The sequence below is a fragment of the Propithecus coquereli genome, unplaced genomic scaffold (assembly GCF_000956105.1).
Source record: "Propithecus coquereli isolate 6110/MARCELLA unplaced genomic scaffold, Pcoq_1.0 Scaffold955, whole genome shotgun sequence".
Lineage (NCBI taxonomy): Eukaryota > Metazoa > Chordata > Mammalia > Primates > Indriidae > Propithecus > Propithecus coquereli.
The window spans coordinates 288797-311782 of record NW_012155896.1 but is presented as its reverse complement, the minus strand read 5'-3'; the positions used below and the strand labels follow the sequence as shown (position 1 = coordinate 311782).

Genomic DNA, 22986 nt, shown 5'->3' with positions numbered 1-22986 from the left:
TCCCATTCAGAAGGGCTCCACCCTCATGACCTAATCACCTCCCAATGCCTCTCCTCCTAATACCATCACATTGCTAATTAAGTTACAACTTCTGAGTTTTGTGGGCACACAAACATTCAGGCCATTGCAGTGAGCCCAGTTATTTTGACATAGATTAAGTTGGGCAGATTATAACAGAAAAACTCAAAAGAGCAGTAGCTTAAATAAGACAGATGTTTCTTTCTCATATAAAAGAAGTGGGGAGATGAATAGGCAGCGCAGGCCTGGAGTGGTGGATTCAAAAAGTCATCAGGGCCTTCGCCTCCCTCTCTTTCTGCTCTGCCATCTTCAGGGCGTGGCTTCCATCTGCAAAGGTCCCATCATGGTCCATGATGGCTTCCAGGGCTCCAGCCATCACATTTATACTCTAGGCCAGAGAAGAAAAGGTTGAAGGCAAAAAAAGGGTGTTTCCCAGCCGAGTCAGCTCCCTTTACACAGCCTTTCCAAAAGTCTCACACAATGCTTCTCCTTATATCTTATCGACTAGAAATAGTCACATGGCTATACCAAGGGCAAGGGAGAGTCGGGATAGTCATGTGATGAGGCTCAGGCCAAATTAGTTTTTACCCGGGATAAAATTTGTCACGTTAAAAATAAATTAAATGAGAATCATCATTCTGCAATTAAAGAGAAAGGGAAGAATTGAGGTCGCCGTAGGCACTGAGCAGTCTCTGCCATAGGGCCTGCAGTCCCGATTGTCTAGAGTGGAGAAGCAGATGCCTCCCTTGACACTGGGCCTGAGCTCACCAATTTGCCACAGACCCCACCACTCCCTAATGCCTCTCCAACACTCAGCGTCAGTTACTAGTTGTCATTGGGCTTGTGCTTTCTTTCTTTCTCTTAATGGAACTAAGAGGAGAAAGAAATATTTCCCATTTTTATGCCTTTATTAAAAATCAAAAGAGCAAAAGGTATACCAAGAGAATCATATGTTTTAAGAAAAACAAGAGAGGAAGTATATTTCCGAGGGGAAGAGGAAAATATTTCTAGCTGTGTGTCATGCAAACAAGGTGTGTTGAAAAAATGCAGCTTAGCATACCATCGTGAAACAGCTGATTTGCTTTACTTACCACTCTGGCCTGGCAGGCATTTTACTAAACGTGTCGCTCCCTGGGAAGACCGGGGACCTCGTCCTCTCTGGCTCTGCACAACTTGTCTCTCCTCCTGGGAGGAGGACAGCCCCGTTTTTTTCCAACTCCTCTTACCCTTCATTTGGAATGATTTTGCCCTTCTTTGTATTCAGGGCTTATTTTGAGCAAGTTCAAAACTGCCTTGCAAAGTTCAAGATCATTATGGCAGGCAAAAATGCAGTGAAATAGCACACCGCTGTCAGTTAATTACTAAAAATCCTTTAATAGCTGACATTATTATAAATTATATACCCATTATGACAGGGACAATTGGGCTCTCTGTTTTTCTTGCCCTGGATTAGAACCCCACACAATGCTGTCTTGTTGGGGAGAATGACCGGTTGCAGTTGGAGGCAAGTTGGGAGTTTTCATGGGCTACCTTTGCTGATCACGGCAGCCCCTGGGCCTCTGAGGACACCCCGTTCCTGGGTGGAGATGAGGCGGCTGCCTGCGAAGGCCTCAGAGCCAACCCTCTCTCTATCCCCACCCCTTCCCCACTGCTATTCCTACAAGAGTCTCCTCCCCATGGACCCCTGGCTCCCTCTGCCCTGTTGCCTGCTCCTCTCCCCAGCTAGGCCCAGCTCGCACAGCCCCTCTTCCGGGCAGCTTCCCCAATTCTCCTTCCCAAAGCTCCAGACACATGGTAGGTTGGTACCTTTGTGTCTTTGGAGTGAGGATCATAAAGTACACATCTCAAGTGTGAACCCTGATGATTTTTCACATGTGTATATACCATGTAACCGCTTCCCAGACCAAGACATAGAATATATGTCCTCTCTTAACTTAAAAGCGTCACTGTGCATGAGAATCCCCTCGGGAGCATGTGAGACATGCAGCCTCTGACCTAACCCAGAGATGCTGACTCCATGGGCCTGGGACAGCCTAGGGGTCTGCAGGCCAACTGCACCAGGCCTTCGGGGAGAGGGGACCTGCCCCCAGGAGTTCCTGGTCTTAGACGCCGTTGAGGTGAGAAGCCGTTTGCTGGGCAAGGCAGGTCATTCCCGTTACTCCTTCCGTCTGCAGGTACAGGCCTGGCAACGCTGGGCCCCGCCCCATTAGCATCAGCCGGGGAGCTAAAAAACAAAAACCAAAACCACACTTGGACCCCATACCAGATATTCTAATTAAATTGGTCTGGGGATTGAGCATTAGTATTTTTTTAAAACTCCAGGTGATTCCAATACACAGTCAAGGCCGAGAACGCCCGAGCAGAGGCTTGACTCTGAATTTTAATCTTTCCTTATCTGCTCCAGACTTATACTAAGAGAAGGCCAAGTGACTGCACCTCCCACCACTACCTTCCGCCTCTCCCTCCGAAGGGCCAAGATCCCTGGCTGTGGTCAGTGTTACCAATGCCAACCACGTACCTGGCCCACCTCCACGGCACCCCTTCCATCTTGGGGACAGATCTACCAATGGTAACGGGCGTTTATTAAGCACCGCACATTATTTCTGATCCTCCAGGCAGCACTGCATTTTCGCAGGGAGGAAACTAAGCTCAGGAAGCCTTAGTGATTGCCTTACAGTGGCCCAGAGGGTAAGTGCTGGAGCTGGGACCAAATCCAGGTCTTTAGGGCTCCAAAGCCAACGTGTGCTTCCCTGAGCCAGGCTGCTCCTAGAAGCAGCGCCTGTTTATTGAATACCAGCCATGCCCAAGGCACAGGCCCAGGGCAGACCTATCTATTCAGCACGGCAGGCACAGTGCTTAGGGCCCATGATACTGTCAGGGGGCCTACACAATGTTTTCGATTTAATTTTCTTTAAAATCTGAAGAAAAAATGAATAATAATGATGACTCTGTACCAACAACAAATCCAGCCTGGGTTACATTTGTCCTTATGCCAACACACTTGTAAAATAGACTTAAATTTTTTTCTTTATCAAAGTAGGAGCCTGTGAATACAAAAGAGTCCGAGGCCCGTGGAAGTCACAATGCAGCCCTGCACACGGTCCTGGGCTCTGGGAGCCACTGGTGACTGGGTCCCCCAGCCCCTTCCCAGAGCTTGGCTCAGGCTATTGTGAGTTAAGGCAAGAAATGTTTATTACACACCTTCTGCATGCCTAGCTCTGGGAAGTAAACAAGGGCAGAAAGCCCTGTCCTGGGGTGGCTAGGAAGGGAAGATGTACACACAGGAAACCCAGAGCAAGACAGGACAGGAAGCAACGCTCCGACTGTCGTCACTTCTTACTTGTATCTCTTCTTGTTTTTGTCATTTCATTTGTCACTTACTCAATGTCCTGCTTTGCAGGTTACTGAACTCTTTGGTGTATTTAATTCTTCAGCCAACAATTCTTTTGTTGATTTCTTCCTTTCTTCAACAAATATTTAATATTTTAATATTTCTAAACATTCGATTTAATTGTTTTTTGTTGTTGCTGCTGTTTTTAGAAAAGGAGTCTCCCTATGTTACCCAGGCTGGAGTGCAGTGGCTATTTAGAGGCGCAATCATAGCTCACTGCAACCTTGAACTCCTGGGCTCAAGCGATCGTCCTGCCTCAGCCTACCGAGTACCTGGGACTACAGGCGTGTGCCAGGGCACCAGGCTCTGACTTAATTGGTTTTGAACGGGTAATTCAGCCACGGGGCGAAAATTCAGAAGGTACTGCAGAATGAACACCAAGAAGGCTGAGGGTGGGAGAGAGAGAGGGAGGCCTCTTCTGTACTGAACTTTTGGGACTGTTTAGATCTTGTATTGGGTGCAGGTATTACCTATTTAATAGAATAAATTACAACAAGCAAGCAAGCAAGCAAGCAGAGAACCGGATGGGTATGGGGGAAAAGTTAATTCACCCAGATTCCAGTCTCTCAGTTCCCCTCCCCAGAAACAACCATCTTTACCAGCTTATTGTATATCTTTCCAAAGACATTTTATGCGTACACAAGCATATAAGCTTTTAAAAAATGTTTGCAAATTGTAGCAGACTGTACGCATTGCTGTGAGTCACTTAATATCTTGATCTTTTTATACAGAGGGCTGCCTCTTTCTTTTTCAACAGCTGGAAGATATACCATCATTTCTTTAACTAGATTCTCTATTGATGAGGTTGTTTCCAATCTCTTTCTTTTTACTATAAAGTAACCTTATGGAGCATAACTCCTCACTTTCAGTATACAATATATAACCATATACATGTATCGTTTCACTCACGTGCATCTATGTAGTACACATATAAACTGGAGTCACAGGGTCAACAGGCGTGAGCATTGCTGCAGGGAGGGGAAGTTGAGACAACTTCTTCGGGGAGGCCCATTTGGCCATAACTATCAAAAGTTAAAATCCGCCTCCCCTCTTCCCCCAAATTTCTGGAGCACCTCCTGGGTGCTAGGTTAGGGGTAGGGACATGAGGAAGACTCAGGCTTTGTTCTTGAGAGTCTCTCGGATGTGGACAAATCATCTCCAGTCCTGGGAAGGAGGAATGTACAAATGTCAGGATATTGCAAGGACTGTAGCCTTGAGGTTGAGAGAGAGAGAGAGAGAGAGAGAGAGAGAGAGAGAGAGAGAGAGACATTTGCTCAGAGGAAAAGAAGGAAGGACACTACATTCCAGGCAGATGAACCAGCATGTGCAAAGCCTGGGGCATCAGAGAGCAGGATGTAGGTAGGGAACTTTGGAGTGTTCCAGAGAGTAGCCACTCTCTTGTTCAAGATCCATACAGCGGAGGGGGAGACGAAGTGAGACTTGCATTAACAGGGCCAGGAGACTCCTCTTTGACCTGTTAGCCATGGGGTCCATTGAAAGGTTCTCAATCTGGAAGCCTCAAGGTCAGGGAGGAATGCTGAAAGGTTCTCTCGGGCCATGGTGAGGAGGAGTGATTGAATACAGACATTTCTTCAGATAAACTCCTAGTCTCTGAAGGGCAGGGCACTCTGCACTAAATGTCTTTGGCCTGTAATAAGTTTCCAGTAGGAATGCTCTGTCTGTGGAATTGTTGCCAAGCACCAAAATGTGCATATCCCTGGGCATTGTTTCTCCAATGAGAGCTTCTGCATTCTCCTGAAGGTTGGGGCAGTGAGCCAACCAGAAGGTGCTGGGATTGGTTCTTGGGCCAGTCTGGCTTCCTGGTCTGATGCTGTTCACACTGACCATGACATTCTTTAGAAGTCTCCCATCTCTGTTCAAAAACTCATGATGATTTTGCATTCTATTCCCTGATATATCTGGGTTAGCTCTCGCATTAGAAATAGAATATATTACAGATATAATATAAAATTAAATTTTCTTAACATCTATGAATCAGATTAGCTCTCCAGAAAAATCCCTTGACTTCGAGAGGCCCCACATTAGCTCAGTTTGAGGAGGATGGATCCAGGGAACCCAGGTTCAGTGTAGCAAATCCACAGTCCTCTCCCTGGCCTCTGCACAACTGCCTCCATCCCTTTAACAACCACGAAACTCACTGCACTTCACTCATTCATGCCTCCACCCATTCATTCATTCACTCGATAACATGCCGGGTGTTGCCCTCCCCTGTGGACACTCGAGGAGCAGAATAACAATAGCAGCTCTATCTGCTCTGCAGGTATTATCTCGATCAACTCTCATAATGGCCCTATGAGGTGGGTACTTATGCTTAGTAAACTCATTAATCAGCTCATTAAGCTGCTGAGTTCTACAGTGTGCCAGAACTTTACTCACTTAACTCCCCCCTTGGTCAAGTTGGTGCGTTTTACAGATGAGGAAATTCATTGTCCCAGAGGTTAAGTAGTTTGCAGCGCTGTTGTTAGTTTAGTGGCTTAACTTGGTAGTGATGGATGGACTCCATGCTCATTTCACTAATAATAGCTACCATTCATTGAGCACTTACTAGGTGCCAGACACTGTGCTAAGCGTTTAGACCTTCAAAACAGCCTCCTAATATTATTATTATTACCAGTTAAGTCTCAGGCTCCCCAGCTGTAGTTTATAACCTGGGACTAATACTGGCACTCCATTGGGGGTTGTTGTAGGAGGTAAAGGAAGTTGCCAAAGGCCACAGCTAAGAGACGCCCAAACAGGATTTGAACCCAGGTCTGTTGGGCCCTGTGGCCCAAGTTCTTCACCATTCCTGCCCAAGCCCAGGCTGCCTGGGATGGCTATCATAAAACCAGCAATCAGTTCAGAGGGGCTATGGTAAGAGGTACCATAATTTAGAGACAGGACCAGGAAAAATCATTCTGAGAAAAAGTAGTGAAAAGCAAGCAAACAAACAAAAACCTAAGAGGGTGAAGTTAGGAATTGGTTAAACCAGTATTCCCAACATCGCACATATACTTGTGGTCCTCGGGGTAATTTCAGGTGATGCACAGATAAACAGATTTATCTATTTAATATGTAAAAAGATCGATATTTTACTTTAAAGTGACAAATATAACTAGCACATTTGTGACTTCATGGATATAACTGCTTATGACATGGCTAAATAAAAGTTGTGAATTGATTTAAAAGATTTACTAAGCATCAGTAACATGGATATGCTGTTCAGATGTTCTCTTACATGTGCAAAGATTTGACTATCTTCAGGTATATAAAATGTCCAGGATCTGACTGCTGGTCCCCTACCTCCACTGCTCCCCCCCAGGTGCAAGTCTCTGTGGCCTGCGGCATGGACCACTGCCACAGCCTCCTACCAGGCCCCACTCTTTCCTCTGCCCCTGCAGTCCATGGCAGCCTGTTGAAACAGAAGGCAGATTCTGTCCCTCTCCTGCTCAGAATCTCCAAGTCACTCCCAAGTCACTCAGAGGACAGGCCAAAGACCCAACAACGGCCTATACGAACCTACAATCTACCTCCCAGGATTTCTCTGATCTCATCACCTCTTTGATAGTCCCGCAACATGCCAGGCAGGCTCCCGTCTCAGGGCCCTTGTCCTTGCTGCTCTCTGTGCCTGCAATATTCCTCCCCCAGACAGTGTCACAGCTAGTTTTCCCACCACTGTTAAGACCTTGCTCAAAAGTCACCTTCCCAGGGAAGCCTCCCCTGACCACTTTCTCTAAACCACAACCTACCCTCTCCTAGCACTCCTCTCTCTTCTTCTCTGTTTTATTTTTGACCTTGGCACCTTTACCTTCTGATACACTGTTACCCTGGTTATTTTGTTATGGTCTGTCTCTCTTCCTGTTGCACTCCTTGAGCTCAGGAATTTTGTGTTTTGTTTACTGCAGGATCTCAAGCACCTAGAAGAGGCCCTGGCACCCAGTAGGAGCTCAATAAGTATGTGTCAAACGAATGAACACAACCTTCCATTCATACACATGTGCATTTTTCAAGGGGGAGAGGGTCATCAGAGCTTTAGAAGCGTTGTCTACCGCTGCCCAAGAGTGACCCAACCCCCCCCATTTGTGGCTATGTTGACCAGGTAGATTTGCCTTCCAAAGGGGCAGACAATACCACTTAGCCATTGGGGCCTATAGTTGTTTTCAAGGGTTAATAAGTGGAACCCTGGTTTATCCATCAGTCTCCTGTGAAGTGAGTCACAATGAGTCAGTGGCCCTGCCAATCTATCTAACCATAGTGAGAGGTGGTCCATACTCCCTCTGTGATGTCTCTGTTTATAAGCAGGGGCCCCTAGATCCTGCCTCCTCTCACCACCTAGAAGCAAGCTCTGCACTGCATGATTGCTGCTATTTCATACCTTGTGCCTTCCCAGCTAGTACAGAAACTTCCCAAGGGCAAAGGATTGGTTTTCTTTTTTAGGACCATGTGTTAAGAAGATACATACTCACCTCAAGCAGCCCTGGGTTCAAATCTCCACTCTGCTATCTACTGGCTATGTGACTAGAGACAAATTACTTAACCTGTCTGTTTCCTTCTCTTAAAAAATGGGTCTAGGAAGAATAACACCTTCTTTGCGTTGTTGGGAGGATTTGATGAGATAGTGCATGTAAGTGCTTGCACAGAGATGAGCATGGAGCTTGGTTAAGTGAGGGTTTTATTTCAATCACCCCACAAATATTTACTGAGTGCCCACTATGTGACAGGCATACTAGAGACCAGGCAGAAGAAGGGGGCAAGTGCTGTCTTGTGTGATTTAGCTTCTTCAGTGGCACAGGCGGAATGGCTGTCTGTGACTCCACTCCCTCCACACTGCTGAGGGTGGCCTGTGCCTGATCGTTTCACCACCTCTGCCCCTGTGGGGCTGACACTCCCAAGGCATAGGAGAATAGAAAAGAAATGTCGTGGACATTTCCGTCATGGACGGTAACAAGCCCTGTAAAGGGGAATCACACAGTGCTTTGGGGGAAGTACTGGCGGAGCGGGGGCAGATTTGAATCTGAGGGGTCAGAGTTACTACTTTGTGAATTATTTTGTGAGTTTGTAACACGGTGGGGAGACATGCTGGGACCCTACCTTCTCTCTCCTTTCCCTGCATCCCTAGGGAATCGGAGCTTGTTTTTGGGTATGACAGTCTAGGACGGAGGGTGTTCTTAGGCTGTAGCCAGGGCCCTGTTCTGCTGGGCCCCGTCACACACACCCTCTAGTGGCCAAGATGCATGCCAGGCCCTGGGAATCCGAGGACACTGGGACTCACGGTCACTGCCCTTCCCTTCCATTCAGATGCAGTTGTCCCATAACGAGGGCTGATTTTGTCATTTAAATTTAAATTTGTCATTTAAATTTAGCCACCGCTTCCAGCATGATTCCTATTCCCACTTTACAGATGAGCGTCCCAAGGCTTACAGAGTTGAGGGAGGGTAAGTAGGGTCGGTACTGAACTCAGGCCCACCAGTCTCTGCCTCAGTGCTCTTCAGGTGGCATCATCTCTTAGCAACCCACTCTCCACCCCCAATGCCACAGGTCCTGGTAAGCAAGAGCCCAGGCCAAATTTTGCCCCAGTTATGGCCCAGGGAAGAAGGCAGCCCTTCCCAGAAAGGTCACCCTTCAGTATCTCCTTGGCTTGAGGCCACGGGAGGACAGGCCTGACATCTTTCAGGGCGCTCCCCCAGGAACTCTGCAGAAAGGGATGCCTTTGCACCTCAGGGAGGTATGGGGATAACAGTAGGGTAAAGAAGCCACATATTTGCCCCCCAGGAAATGCACTGAGCATCTGTGGAAGCGCGTTTATCCCTGCTGGGAGGGGATTCCCTTCAGGTTAACAGCAGGTAACCTCTCTCCTTCCTGCTGCCCATTCCCTTTGCTTCCCATTGTACACACATACCCCTGCTCCAGCCAGACTGGCTAGGGTTAAATCCTGACTGCCACTAACTACAAGCTTGTGCAGGTGACCCTGTGTAAGCCTTTGTGCCTCAGTGTCCTTTTCTATAAAATAGTGGTAGCCATCATACCTGGCCCCAAAGTGTAATGTGGAGTCTGGGGCCTCAACCCATAACACTTTGATTCAGCAGGTCCATGTAGGTGGTCCAGGTCCTTGGACCACATTTTGAAAATCATTGCCCTGAAGACTGTGCTCTGGCAACGCAGACCCACTCACTATTTCCAGCTGTTGGGGGTGAGCACACATGCTGGTTTACGCCCCTCTGGTTTTACAGGTTAGCAGTCTCAACACTATCCTTGTGTCAATGGCAAATTAAATGGGCAAGTTCCCAGGCCTCACTCTCCTCATCTGTAAGTAGAGATAATAATAGTAATAGTAATAGTACCTATCAGGGTTGTTGTGAGATTTAAGTAACTAAGTCCTGCTAGTGCCTGGAACATTGCCTTGCCTATAGTAAGAACTCAGTAAGCATGAGCTATTATTATTGTAATCCACAGGCAAGTGGGCAAATACCCTGATAAAAGGAAATATTTCGCATGGAAGTATTTGTATTTTAAGATGCAGTAATTTCCCCAGGGGTGACAAGTGACTGAAAGGGGCCACATGACTGGCTTCTGGGGTGCAGGTCACGTTGCCTTTTGGGTGCTAGTGACACAGATGTGTTTGTTCAATTATGAAAATTCATCTTGTTGATCACTTGAGATTTGTGCACTTAATATGCACGGTCTCCTAGGACCTTCATGGCTCTGGGAAGAAGCATCATCATCCGCACTTTTAAGCAAGAAACAGGCTAGGACGGCTATTTTCATGTAGCCAGAGTAGTAGGGGATGGGTGTGGGGAAGTTTCAGTCTGATTCTTCTTTGGGGAGAGCGCAGTGCGAACAGTACCTGACTCCAGGTAAAGCTCATCAAATAGTTGTGAATCCTTTCTGCAAATACTGCCCTTCCCCGGCGCGCGCACGGACTCTCGGCCGGCCGGGGACTCGCTCCGCTGCCCGCTCACACGGCCGGCCCCACGAGTGGGCGCCCCGGGGGAGACCCGCGCGCCGGCGCCCCGCGGCCGCGGCGGGGGAATGGCGCCCAGCCCGGGCCAATGAGCGTAGCGGAATCTCTTTCATTCAGCGCGGGGCCGGCTCCAGCCCGGAAAGGGGCGGGGCGCCGCGCCGGGGGTGGGGCCGCCGCGCGCCGGCGAGAGGGCGGTGCCGGCCCCGCACCCCGGCCAATCGGCGCCGCAACCGGGGGGGGAGGGGGGACCAGGCCTTTTTTCCCCTCCGCGCGGGACCAATCCCGACTTTACAAGCTTGAACTTTTGCCACCCTCGGACGAGCTAGCGCGCCCGAGGAGGTACCCCGCCGCGCCGGCTCCAGGGGCAGGAGCGGCCTTAACCCTTCCCGCGCCGGGCGTCCGGCTGCCGCCGCCGCGCCCCCGACCCACCCCGGCTTTCGTAGGGAAACATCGCTAGGGAAAGCACGACCCCTCACCCACAGCCCTCCCCGAGGTGCAGAGAAACTGGCGAAGGGGGAGGAAGGGGTGCCGGGCCTCCAGGGGCCCCGGGACCTCCGGCGGCCCGGCTAGCTCCGAGGGAGGGCTGTGGTGGCCGAAAGGAGCCAACGGGGAGACACTCCCTGCCTCTACCCCACCCTCTCCAACTCCTCGCCTGCGGCGAGTCTGGAGCCCCAGTGCGTGCAGCGTCCCGCGCTCCCCGTTTGGCCCAGCAGAGCGACCCCCGACTTTGCACAGCCCTCATGCCGTCACGCAAGATCCGCTACCCCAATATAGCTACCCCCCGCCCCAGAGACGCAATCCAGGAAGGCACACACGCACACCCATTTCTATCAGCCTGCCCCGGGATGGGGGTTTGGACCAACCCTAAAGTGCAATGTATGTTTGTAAGTTTGTGCACAAGCCAGGGAGAGTCAAAGCGTCCCGGTTTCTTGCGAGTCTCGGGGGGGTCCTCAGAGTCCTCGCGCGCCTGGCCGTGGTTTGTGTAACCGTGTGTGTGCGTGCTTGTGCGTGTGCTCGCTCGCATCCGTGCCCCGGGCGCAAAGCGAGCCGGGGAGCGGGCCGCGGGAGCTGTCAGCCCCGGGGCGGGGGTGCCGGGGCTGGCGTGGGGCGGGGGCCGGGGCTTGGCCCGCCCCGGGAGCCGGCCCCTTGGAGCCTCGGGCCCTGCAATGGGACGTGTTCTCCTTTAAGAGTTAAGAAACTTGAAACCTTGTTTGCGCAACAATCAGCGCCGCGGAGCCGCCAAAGTGTCTAGACTGGCATATGATGGGAGGCAGCCAATGACTCCACGGCGCTCCTCCGGGGGCCCTCAGTGTGCGTTTGAGGAGAACAAAAAAGAGAGAGAGAGCAGAGCTGGGGAGCGATCGAGGGAGCGGAGCCGAGAGAAAGAGCCGCCGGGCGCTGCCTCGTCAGACCTCGCAGGGACCGCGGGGCCACGGGGAGGCACTTTTGTGGAGGGGGGAGGGGGGCAGACCTCGGCAGCCGCGGCGCCCGGAGCGTCCGAGCGCAGCGTGGGGCAGGCTGCGACCTCTGCCTCGGTGGATTGCATTTTTAATTAAGGATTCCTAGCAGCTCTTTGGGATTTTTACAGCTTCCACTCGTGTGTTGACACCCGCGTTCTGGAGAAACTCGCTCCAAGTGCATCTAGCTCCTGGGACCCGAGACGGAGTTGGCCTTTCGTGCATGCAAATCCAGGGATTTGGGTTTTGTTTGGGATTTCTTTTTCTTTCTTTTCCTTTTTTTTTCTTTTTGCAGGGAGTAAGAAGGGAGCTGAGGATATCAACAAGCCTGCCTTTTGGATCCTGCAGGAAAAGCCCATGTAGTTTGCGCTAGGGTTTTAAAGGCAGGACTTTCCAGACGCATTTCGGGGTTCGGCGCGAGCACTTTCTGCTGATGGGCCAGCCGCGCAACTTTTGAAGTCTTGCCGGCCCATGCGGGGTCTCTCTGGCGGCACGCCGCCTGCAGCCCCCTGGAAGCGCGGGGGCTGGAGTTGTTGAGCAGCTTAGCCGCCGCGGTCCATGTAGCCGCTGGCCCGCCGCGGACTGCGGCTCGGCGCGCGCGTCCCCGCCGTCCCGCCCGGCCAGCTCCCTCATGTTGCAGCCCTGCGGCGCCCCTTCGACGACAGGCTGTGCGCGGTCTGCACGGCGCTCCGCGGCGGAGCTTCATGTGGGGCTGCGGCCCGCGCAGCCGGCGCCTCGCTGAGGAAACGGACCCCCGGTAACCGGAGACCGCCTCCCCCCCACCCCCGGCGCCAAAGGATATCGTATGTTCAGGTCCAAACGCTCGGGGCTGGTGCGGCGACTTTGGCGAAGTCGTGTGGTCCCCGACCGGGAGGAAGGCGGCAGCGGCGGCGGCGGCGGCGGCGGCGGCGGCGAGGATGGGAGCTTGGGCAGCCGAGCTGAGCCGGCCCCGCGGGCACGAGAGGGCGGAGGCTGCGGCCGCTCCGAAGTCCGCCCGGTAGCCCCGAGGCGGCCCCGGGACGCGGTGGGACAGCGAGGCGCCCAGAGCGCGGGGAGGCGCCGGCGCGCGGGCGGCCCCCCGAGGCCCATGTCGGAGCCGGGGGCCGGCTCAGGGGGCTCCCTGCTGGACGTGGCGGAGCCGGGAGGCCCGGGCTGGCTGCCGGAGAGTGACTGCGAGACGGTGACCTGCTGTCTCTTTTCGGAGCGGGACGCCGCGGGCGCGCCCCGGGACGCCAGCGCCCCCCTGGCCGGGGCGGCCCTGGAGCCGGCGGGCGGCGGGCGGAGTCGCGAAGCTCGCTCGCGACTGCTGCTGCTCGAGCAGGAGCTCAAAACGGTCACGTACTCGCTGCTGAAGCGGCTCAAGGAGCGCTCTCTGGACACGCTGCTGGAGGCGGTGGAGTCCCGCGGCGGCGTGCCGGGCGGCTGCGTGCTAGTGCCGCGCGCCGACCTCCGCCTGGGCGGCCAGCCCGCGCCGCCGCAGCTGCTGCTCGGCCGCCTCTTCCGCTGGCCCGACCTGCAGCACGCCGTGGAGCTGAAGCCCCTGTGCGGCTGCCACAGCTTCAGCGCCGCCGCCGACGGCCCCACCGTGTGCTGCAACCCCTACCACTTCAGCCGGCTCTGCGGGCCAGGTGAGCGCGCCGCGCTGGGGCGGGGGCCGCGGGTCCCCCTCCGCGCCCTCTTCTGTGGCTTTCTCTCTCTCCGTGACGCTGCGGGCGGGCGCAGGTGCGGGGGCCGTTGGAGCGTGGGAGCCCCGGGGAGGCGCCTCACCCCGGTCGGGGGAGCGGGTGTCCGAGCACACACATCAAACGGCAGCTTCATCTCGAGGCTTCGGCAAACTTTAAAGGGCACAGGTTGGAGTTTTTCTGTGCAGCTTCAGGGACGTGATGTAAGCTCCAGCTTCGCAGGGAAAGGGCAGGGCAGGCCACGGAGAAGCCAAAGAAACGGGCTTTCCCCCTTTTCTCCCCACTGCAGTTTCTGAATTTCCCCCAGTTTGTGCCCAGGCTTCTAGCATTTGTATGCGTATGCCTGTGTCTGTGTTATGCTTTTCTAGATCCAGGGAGCTATACGTTGTAAAACTGGGTGTAGACAAATCATAGTTCATAAAATGTCCCACTTACGCGTTTGTATGCTTTGGAGCAAACCTTTTGCAGGGTAACCCGTCCCTGGAGTGGAGGCCACTCTCTTGCCCTGGTTATTCCCGGCATCCCTTGGGTGTCAAATGCCAGGGTCCTCCACCATCATCATTGTCAATTCGTGTGTTCAGCTTTTCTATAGAGTTGAGGGTCTTGGAGGTATCCGCAAGTAGGCGAGGAAGACAGGTATTTTATTACCTCTGGGAACTGCCCCCCTTCTTTGTTCTCCTCCTGGGATTTCCTGCATACACCCCGCCCCCAGCCTTGCTTACCTGGGCAGGCCCTGGGTGCTGGAGCAGAGGTGAGGATAGGCGGAGGCCCCAGGCAGGTCAGGAGCTTGCAGTGCCCCTGCTGTGACCTCTGCACTGCGGGTGTGGGGGGGGACACACCTTTTATCCTGTAGGTATCATCTGAGGGATGTACGTGGATCTGTTAGGCGGCTTTGGGGGTTTTGCTGGGAGGTGGTGGGGTGGGGGAGGTGGGAGGGTTGTCTGGCAGGGCTGTTGGGCCTGGGAGGGCTCTGAGTTCCTTCATTCTGACCTCCTTGGAGAGAGTCAGCATCCAGGCTGGGGGCACATAGAGAGTCAGATCACAGGCCTCCTGACTCAGTGTGAATTTGTCCCAGGTGTCTTGTTTGTGTGTGGGGTAGTGGCTGGCGAGGAAAGGAAGTTTCCCCTCAGTGGTGGTTCCTGAATAGAGGGCGTTGAGGGGTGGGGAGGGGCAGCATTGATCAGGTGCCCTGCCTCCCACATGTCACCCTGGGCCCAATTTAGGGCCTTTGGGCAATCCCTGACCTGTGGCCTGTGCCAGGCTTTCACCTTTTTCTTCTTCCCGACAGCTTCCCCTGGAAGTGGCTTTCTCTCCTTTGCCGCCCCTGTCTCTTCCCTGCTTGTGGGGAAAGGAGCCCTGTTTGTGGGTTTCTTGTCCCTGGTCATTATATATTTTTTTTTTTAGTGGAGGATGGATGGTGGGGCCCACTGCACTCTTCTGGAAGGCCCTAGTGGGTATCTCCTCTCTCACCATGTCAGTGTGCCAGCAAATGTTTGTTGAGTGCTTACTCTGAGCCAGGCACTGTGCTGGGTGCTATAGCTTGCCGAGTGGAAATATAAGTAGGATCTGAGCCCTCAGGAAGCGTAATCCTATGGGGGAGATGGGGAAGCGATGGGGGAAGATGAGAAGTGGGCAGGGCTGGGTCAGTGGGTTTGAACTACCGGAAGTGGTATGGGGGGGGGTGTGTGTGTGTAATCAGGTCACCTGCAGCTCTAACCAGACCGGGGCCTTGGATGATGGTTCAGGAGAGAAGGAGAGAGCCAGCCGGGAGCCAAGGTACCAGGCAAGCTCAGGTAGTGGGCCGGAAGGGGAAGAGTGAAAAAGTTAGAGACAATAGACAGGATATGCTCCTGCTCCTACTTCTTGGACTAGGAGTTGGTCTGGGGTGTCGGTTGGAGTTTGGTGGCCTTGAACAGGTACAGGTTGAGGGAGGCCTGGCCTGCAGTAGAATACTTCTTGACCATGGACCTGGTCCTAGGCTTTTCCCAGCCAGTAACCTGAAGCTTGACCTTGGATGAATTACCTCTCATTTCGGTCATCTTACTGGTCAGTGGGGGTGGCTCTGGGAACATTCTCCACATCTGATTCTGGACTAAGGGTGGGAAGTTGACTCCTTCCTTCCCCCAGAAGGAGGTGCTGTTGCAGGGGCTGCAGCGCCCTGAGTCTGTTCCCCTGCTTCTTGGCAAGCTGCTGGCCTATGGAGCCCCCATTCAGCTACCTTGGGGGCAGCTGGGGGGACGGAAGATCTGGGAAGAGTTTCCAGTAGGTGCTAGGTTGACCGTCTTGCGGCTGGGACTGACACCTGGGGGAACCCTTTGCTGCCCACCCCACCCCCGCCGCCTGGCCGCCAGCCTGGCTCCCTGGCTGGGCGGGCAGCTGGGCGGGCGCATAGCTGGGGCTCAGCCGTGCGCATCCTGATAAGAAAACTGCTCCTTCCAGGTCTCTGGGGGAGAGGCTGGGGCATGGGGCAGACAGACAGACACACACAGAGCATGCACACAGCTAGGGAGTAGAGTACACTGGAACGCCCAGCACTGAGGGACACCCACCTGGCACCAGCCACCCCAGCCTCTCAACCTGGCCCCAGTGGCAGGAGACCCCTTCCTTGGCAACGTGTTCTCCTGCTGTTCAGAGCCAGTCCTGCTCCATCCATCAACTTGCTTCCGGGCCTTGGGGCAAGTCTCCTTTCTCTGGGCCTTTTTTCACCTCTGTAAAGTGAGGGGGCTTGGACAGAATCCCTGAGGGCTGGTGGTCAGATAGAGAGTCCAGGCTATGCAGGCCTTCCTCCCCTCCCTGCCTGCGCCCCGCCGTCTGTCTCAGAAACTGGGGTCCTCCCTGCCTGTGGGAGTCAGGTCCAGCTCTGCTTCCCCTGCGTGTCGTTCTGTCCCAGGAAAAGCCAGTTCGTTGAGCTCGGTGCGTGCCTATGTGGACGGAAATGTGGAGAAATACTTTAATCACAGCTCTAACCTGTGTTTATAGAGCTCCTTTCTCCTGAAAGTATCCATTAACTTTGGAATAAATCTCCTGCTCTTTGCTTCACCACTTTTTTTTTTCTGTAATTATATTCAGTAAATTACTATTATCCAAATTGCGCCCGGGAAAGAGACAGAGCGAGAGAGCAAGAGAGAGAGAGAGAGAGAGAGAGAGAGAGAGAACTTCTAAACGACTGGAGGAGGCCGCCTAGGAAAACACAGGGTTCCCAGGCCAGGACTATAGGAATTAGAATGGCCTAGAAAGTTTTCCTTTTATTTGGCCTGGCATTATCCCTTTGAAATGAGATCAATTTCAAGTTGGGCTTCCAAACCCCCGCCGCCTGGCCTGCTCGGCCCCTAGGCCTGCTTGTCTGTTCCTCCTCACTCCTCCTGGAGGTGAGGAAGGGGTGATAATGTGCAGTTTGCCTCTTGCTGGCGCCAGCCGGCTGTGCTGTTTATCTGGCTGCCAGGGGAATCTGGGCAATTAGGCTCAGCCGGCCTTAAAGTGCCAGGAGCTCCTTTTCTGCCTCTCCCGTCCTGGGGCTTAGGGTTGAGCCTTTAGGTTCTGGGGGCGGAAGGGATGGGCACTGGGGAGGCCTCCTCCCCTCCTGGCCACCCTTTGGGAGGGGGAAACTTGAAGGCCCAGGGAGGCATGCAGATCCTTTGCTAAGCAAGATGCTGAGCTGCAGAGATGGGGGTGGAAGGTAATGTCCCAAACTGAAACCTTGCCAGGCACTGGGAGAGGCTATGAACTCTCTTCTGGCTTTAGAATTTGGGTCTAGATCCCAAAAGGCTAAGTACCCCCTGGGGGCTAACCAGAGGCATGCCTGGGCCCAGAGCTGAGAGCTGAGAGCTAGCCTTCTGGCGCACTGGCCCCTGGCTGACTGCTCTTGCTTCTGGAGGAAGCTGGAGGAGATTCCTGAAGTTGATGCCCCAGGCTGTATGTCTGAGGGGGCTGGAGTTTCTGATGTCTCTCTGTTTCTGCCTCTCTTTCTCTTTCTCTCTATCATGTCCATGTCTTTCAGCAGGGCCCGCAAAGCTCTAGGAGTTCTCCCATTAAAGTTTAGAGCATATTGGTTATTATTTTGAAATCAACACAACTTTTGCAAGTACTAAGACAACTTCTAAGAGGAGAGTGGACAGAGGGCCTGGTGGCAGCTCATGGTTTCTCTTCTGACCTTTTGTCTCTGCGTACCCACCAAGTGTCCCACTTGAGTTCCCACCTTGTCTACCTGAGTTCATGTCCTGGGACTCCATTATTGCAGGTCCGTGGCCACGTGGGAGTGGAGTGGAGTGGCAGTTAAGACTTAACCCTGTATTGTTCATAGCACATTGTTCCTAACAGCCAAAAAGTGGAAATAACCCGATGTCCATTAGCTGATGAATCGACAAACCAAATGTACATCCAAACAACGGAATATTATTCAGCCATAAAAAAGAATGGAGTGAGGTACTGAGACATGCTGCAGCGTGGAGGAACCTTAAAAACATCATGCTAAATGAAAGAAGCCAGTCACAAAAGGCCGCGTATCGTATGATTCCATTTATATGAAAAGTCCAGAATAGGGAACTTAGAAAGTTAGAAAGTAGATTAGTGGCTGCCTAGTGTTTTGGGGTTTGAGGGGGTATAGGAAGTGACTGCTAATAGGGACAGAGTTTCTTTTCATGGCGATGAAAATGTCCCGTAATTAGATTGCAGTGGTGGTTGCACAATTCTATGCATCTACTAAAAACCACTGAATTGTATATTTTAAAAGAGTGAATCTTATGGTGTGTAAATTATATCTAATTAAAAAAAGAAAAGAGGGTTACCTGGTATTAGCCTCTAACTGGCCTCCCCCTTAGTTTTGTTGAAGTAGAGTAACATCTGCAGCTACCTTCAGGTGTGGTCTCAGACAGGTTCTTTTCCAGGCTGGACCTCAGTTTCCCTATCAGTAGAAGGGGTTGAGCTGGGTGAACCCTAAGGCCCTTTCTGTCTCTAACATTGTAAATCCCTGTGTTATGGGGTGGAGTCTGTAAGCCTTCATACTTCCTTATGGTTGAGAATGGAATTTAGTGATAGCTCTCAGTCTCTGTGGTTAAAGAATTCTGTGCAAACCATTTTGCTGGAGCAAATGGGGGCCCGGTGAAGTCCCTCCTGAAGCTTTGCAGTCTTCTCACTAGCTGGTGTGCCTGATGGTTCAGGTTCACAGATTTTCTTTCTGTCTCACTCATGATATCAAAACCCCCAACTTGGGTGTGTTGTGAGTTACAACTCAAGGCCCAGGTGGCTCCTGCAGGGAGACTTCATGAGCCCTTCCTGCCCCCTACCTTTTGGGTCCCATGTTAGCAGCCCCTGGAAGAGATGCTCAGGTTGGTTAGAGGGGCTCGACTCCTGCTGCCACTGCCCATTGCTGCCAAGTTTCACTTTTGGGGACAAATCTGGGGGATGGGGAGCAAATGTCCAGAGCTCTGTGCCATGTGTAGTCTGGGCCTCAGCCAACCCAATCAGAGTTTTGCAAAAGTAACCCTGATAGAGGAATTGCAGGCTCTCCGCCAAGTTCGCGGGAGTAGTGGAAAGGGCGTGAGGCTGGGACAGAGACCTGGCTCTGGTCCTGGCTCACACCCAGCTCCTGAGGGAGTCACTTCCACTTGCCAGGCCTCAGTGTCCTCCTCTGCAGTGGAAGGACTGGCCTTAATGCTCTTTCCCCATGGAGCTCCAGCCCTTCCTGTGTCATGCCTTTTGTCCTGGGAGGGGTGGCCTTTAGTCCCTCCTAGGCCTGAGGGTCCCCCAGGTCCTCTTTCTCCACATCTCTGTCCACAGATGCGTCCACCTTTACCGTTACACTCATCGTTGTTGTCTTTGTCCCCATTTCGTGAGCACTTTCCGTGCAGGTGGTGTGCTGGACCGAGCAGGGGTGAAGTGGGGTGTAAGTCAGGGTGCCTCGTGACTCCCCGTCTCATTGGGCTGTAGAGCAGAGTCAGGCCTGGGCTCAAGTCCCAGCTCCACTGTGATTGGCTGGGGGACATGGAGAAGTCAGTTTTCTCATCTGTAAAATGGGGATAATAATGCCATCTTATTTATTCCCTTATTTTTGAGAAAGGATTAAATAAAAATAGGTGCCTGATGACCATGATTAACCACTCTGTACCTGAGGTCTAAAGGAATAAAATTCAGGAAATAAAATTGAAGGTGCATGGCATGGAGCAAGACACAGGGTAGGCATCGAGCAAATGTTTGTCTCTCCTAGTGGCTACTCCATGATTCACTTTTTCTTCTCCCTAACCCCTGTCCACAAAAGAGTCCCTGTTTCTAGACCTCAGAGCCTTCACTTTGTTGAAGTAACTTCAGGCTGGAAAGGCCAGGGTGGGGAAGAGATGGAGCCTTGTTGGGTGTATGGAGCAAAACAAATGCTCCTGCAACTAATTGTGCCTTATTATAATTGCGAAAAACCCTTATTACCCCTCGTGTCATTACTGATACCCGCCTAATAATAGTTATTACCACTTTATTACCACTGAGAGTTTGTTTTAGTTTGCGATTTGATTGTGTTTAGTTTCATTTACAGAAAATGAAGGGTCATTTTACTCATGCAAATTGTTACTTAGTTTAGCAAATTGTTACTTCCAGTAAAGCAACAGGCTAAGGAATTCTTCTGAAGGCAAAGTATATGTTTTTAAGGAGGAGTATTTTAGGCAAATGAAAAGGAAACCCAAAGAAAAATACCATAGACAATAAGGAATCACAGAGTCTGAACTGGAAGGCTGGAGGGAGCTTGTGTTCCACTCCTGCCCCTCACAAAGCAGGGGACTGAAGCCAAGAGCTGGCAGGGACCAGTTTAGGGCCTCCTATCGAGGCGTCTGAGCTGGGTTTGGCTTTCTGGCTTCCAAACAGTTGCACCAACTTCCCTGTACACCAGAATATTAGTTCTAATGCAGCTCCTTTGCAAAGGAGTTTCTGTGTCTGGGCTTTTGCATTTAGCTCTGACTAAACTTGCCAAATTTAGCAAATAAAATACAGGATGCCTAGTTAAATCTGAATTTCAAGTAAACAACACATAATATTTCTGTGTGTAAGTATGTCACAAATATTGCAAGGGACATACTTACACTAAAAAATCATGCCATATTTATGCAAAATTAGATTGAACTGAGCATCCTGTATTTTATCTGGCAACCCTAGATCTGACTTCCCCTGCACTTGCATTTCTCTTGTGATAGTAATAATAGTTACTGTTATTATACTGGAGGTATTTTTCTACAGTGCCAAGTTACATACATTGTCCTGGCAAACCTGGGAGATCTATATAATTGTTATCCTCATTTTAGAGCTGAGGAAATAGGCTCAGAGAGGTGAAGTAATTTTCCTGAGGTCACACAGCCAAAGGTGGCAGAGCAGGGATTGAGCCAGGTCTGTCTACACCCCAAGCCTGTGGCTTTAACTCTTCTAATAGATTTGGGCAGCAGAGGTGGTGGGAGAAAAGGAAGCCTTCCTGGGGGATGAGTTTATTATTTGAGGAAACCAATAATTAAAAGCATGTAGAACCCCAGGTGTGAACTCCCCTACCCGGCAGTGACGTGCTGTCTCCTGTCTTCCAGAATCACCGCCACCCCCCTACTCTCGGCTGTCTCCTCGCGACGAGTACAAGCCACTGGGTAAGTGCCTTCTTTCCTACCCTTGCAGAGATGTGTCCATCCCCAGGTCCTCTTCCTCTTCAGCCCAGCCTCTGTCTGGCCTCAATGCTGGAGGGCTGGAGGGGAGGGGTGGAAACCACACTGGTTACACTGAAATGGGGTGAAGTTTTAGAAACACTCCCACAACTGGGCCAAAGCAGACCCAGCCTCTGCAGCAGGATTTACGTCTTGAAATTCCAGGGCTCATCATTAACCTCTCTGTGACCTTTAAACACGGGCCTGTCTGAGATGAATGGGTTTTGACTTAAGCATCTCATTGGAGGTGGGTTGGCATTTCTGTGTCTCTTTTCCTCTCTCTCCCTCCCTCAGCCTTGAGTTGTTCCCTGTAGTGGGTATTAATTAGTAGCATGACAGATAGATCGGGTGTGAGGTCTTTGCTGAGAGGGGCTGTATATTTCCCCCTTCTTTAAGCCGAGATGTCCACCTGGGCAGAAACAACAATTACAATGTTTGGAAAGAATGTTTATGGGTACACAAAGCCCCTGGCATGCCTCTCCCCCAGGTGAGCTTAGTGGAGGTGGCAATGTCATTTTATACAACTCCCATTCACAGACAGAGTGTGTTTTCTGTAAAACCTGGGGCCTAGATGATCAGCTCATATTCTGGGGTAGATGCATGTGGTTTTAAACGGCAGAGAGCGCTTGTTTCGTGGCCCTCTGTTTCTGCTAGTGGGATTCAGAGCACAGGTTTTAAGCCAGAGAAGCAGTGGAGTCTGCAGAATCCTGGTTGTGGGGCGAGTCAGTTTGTCTCTAACAGTACCAGGAGGGCAACTGTGTGACCCAGGCAGTTCCTGTGGGACTCAAATTTTAAAAGTCGGATGGCGGGGCAGTGATGCTGAAACATTCCACCGAGTGACCACAAAAAGTGGGTTTTGTTTTGTTTTTGGTAAATGCCTCCTTCCAGTATCACGGCAGTATCATCTGGGAGGTGACTTCTTAGTGTTGTAGACTCTCAGGCATCCACTCCGGCTTTCCTTCCAGGCCGCGCCCCCTGTGAAGTCAGAAGTGCCTACCAGGTCCCTTCAGGAGACCTCCCCAAGCAAGGAGGGTAGTGGCTGTCCCAGGAGGGTGTGTGAGTCAGTGGCTAAACCGTGGTGGCTTCCCCACTGTTTGTTCCAGAAGTATGATCATCCCATGGATGGGGGAATTTTAGTTCTTTGAGAACTGGAGATGTCATCTGTTGGGACCCTGCCACTTAAAAGATGAGGAATCAGGCTGAGCGAGGGGGAGGAGCTGCCCAGCTAATGAGCAGCAGGGTTGAGCCACAAACCCAGAGCTGCCCCCATTCAGGTCGGTGGTTCCCCATCCTTCCTTTGCAGGCCTGTCTCAGCATTTCCGACGTTGGCATAATTGAACTAGTTCCATTAGAGAAAAAAAAAAAAAGCCCTCAAAAGTTCATGGTAAATGTAGCAGCTCAGTGTGAATGGCAGGCAGGGATCGTTGTTGCCCTGGGGGTTTGTCAGTCAGCCTGTGGTACAGCAGCAAAACCAGGACGCCACCCAGCCCTGCACAGTGACCATTCGGAAACCAGCAGGTAGCCCTGTTCTTTTACAAGTGGGACAACTGAGGCCCAGAAAGAGGAAGTGACACTTGCTGGTGGTCACATTGCTCAGCATACCACCTGTCTTAATACGGCTTGCAAGCTAAGAATGGCTTTTCTCTTCTAAGCGGCTAAAAAAAATCAAAAGAAAGAGAATATTTCATGGCATGTGAAAAATTACATGAAATTCAGATTTCAGTGTCTGAAAGTACAGTTTTGCTGGAACACAGCCACACGTGTCTGTTTGTGTGTTTTCCGTGGCTACTTCTAAGCTACGGCGGCGGAGCTGAGTAGC

At 51.8% G+C, this 22986-nt stretch overlaps 1 protein-coding gene across 1 annotated transcript in view; it reads left to right on the top strand.

Moving 5' to 3' along the window:
- The first annotated feature begins 11603 nt into the window (after positions 1-11603).
- SMAD6 (SMAD family member 6) overlaps positions 11604-22986 on the top strand; it is a 73693-nt gene continuing 62310 nt past the window's right edge. Inside the window, exons 1-2 of the mRNA XM_012665078.1 lie at positions 11604-13452; positions 21057-21113. Of these exons, the coding sequence (XP_012520532.1) occupies positions 12630-13452; positions 21057-21113 (880 nt within the window). The 5' untranslated portion in view covers positions 11604-12629. The remainder of the gene's footprint in view (positions 13453-21056; positions 21114-22986) is intronic.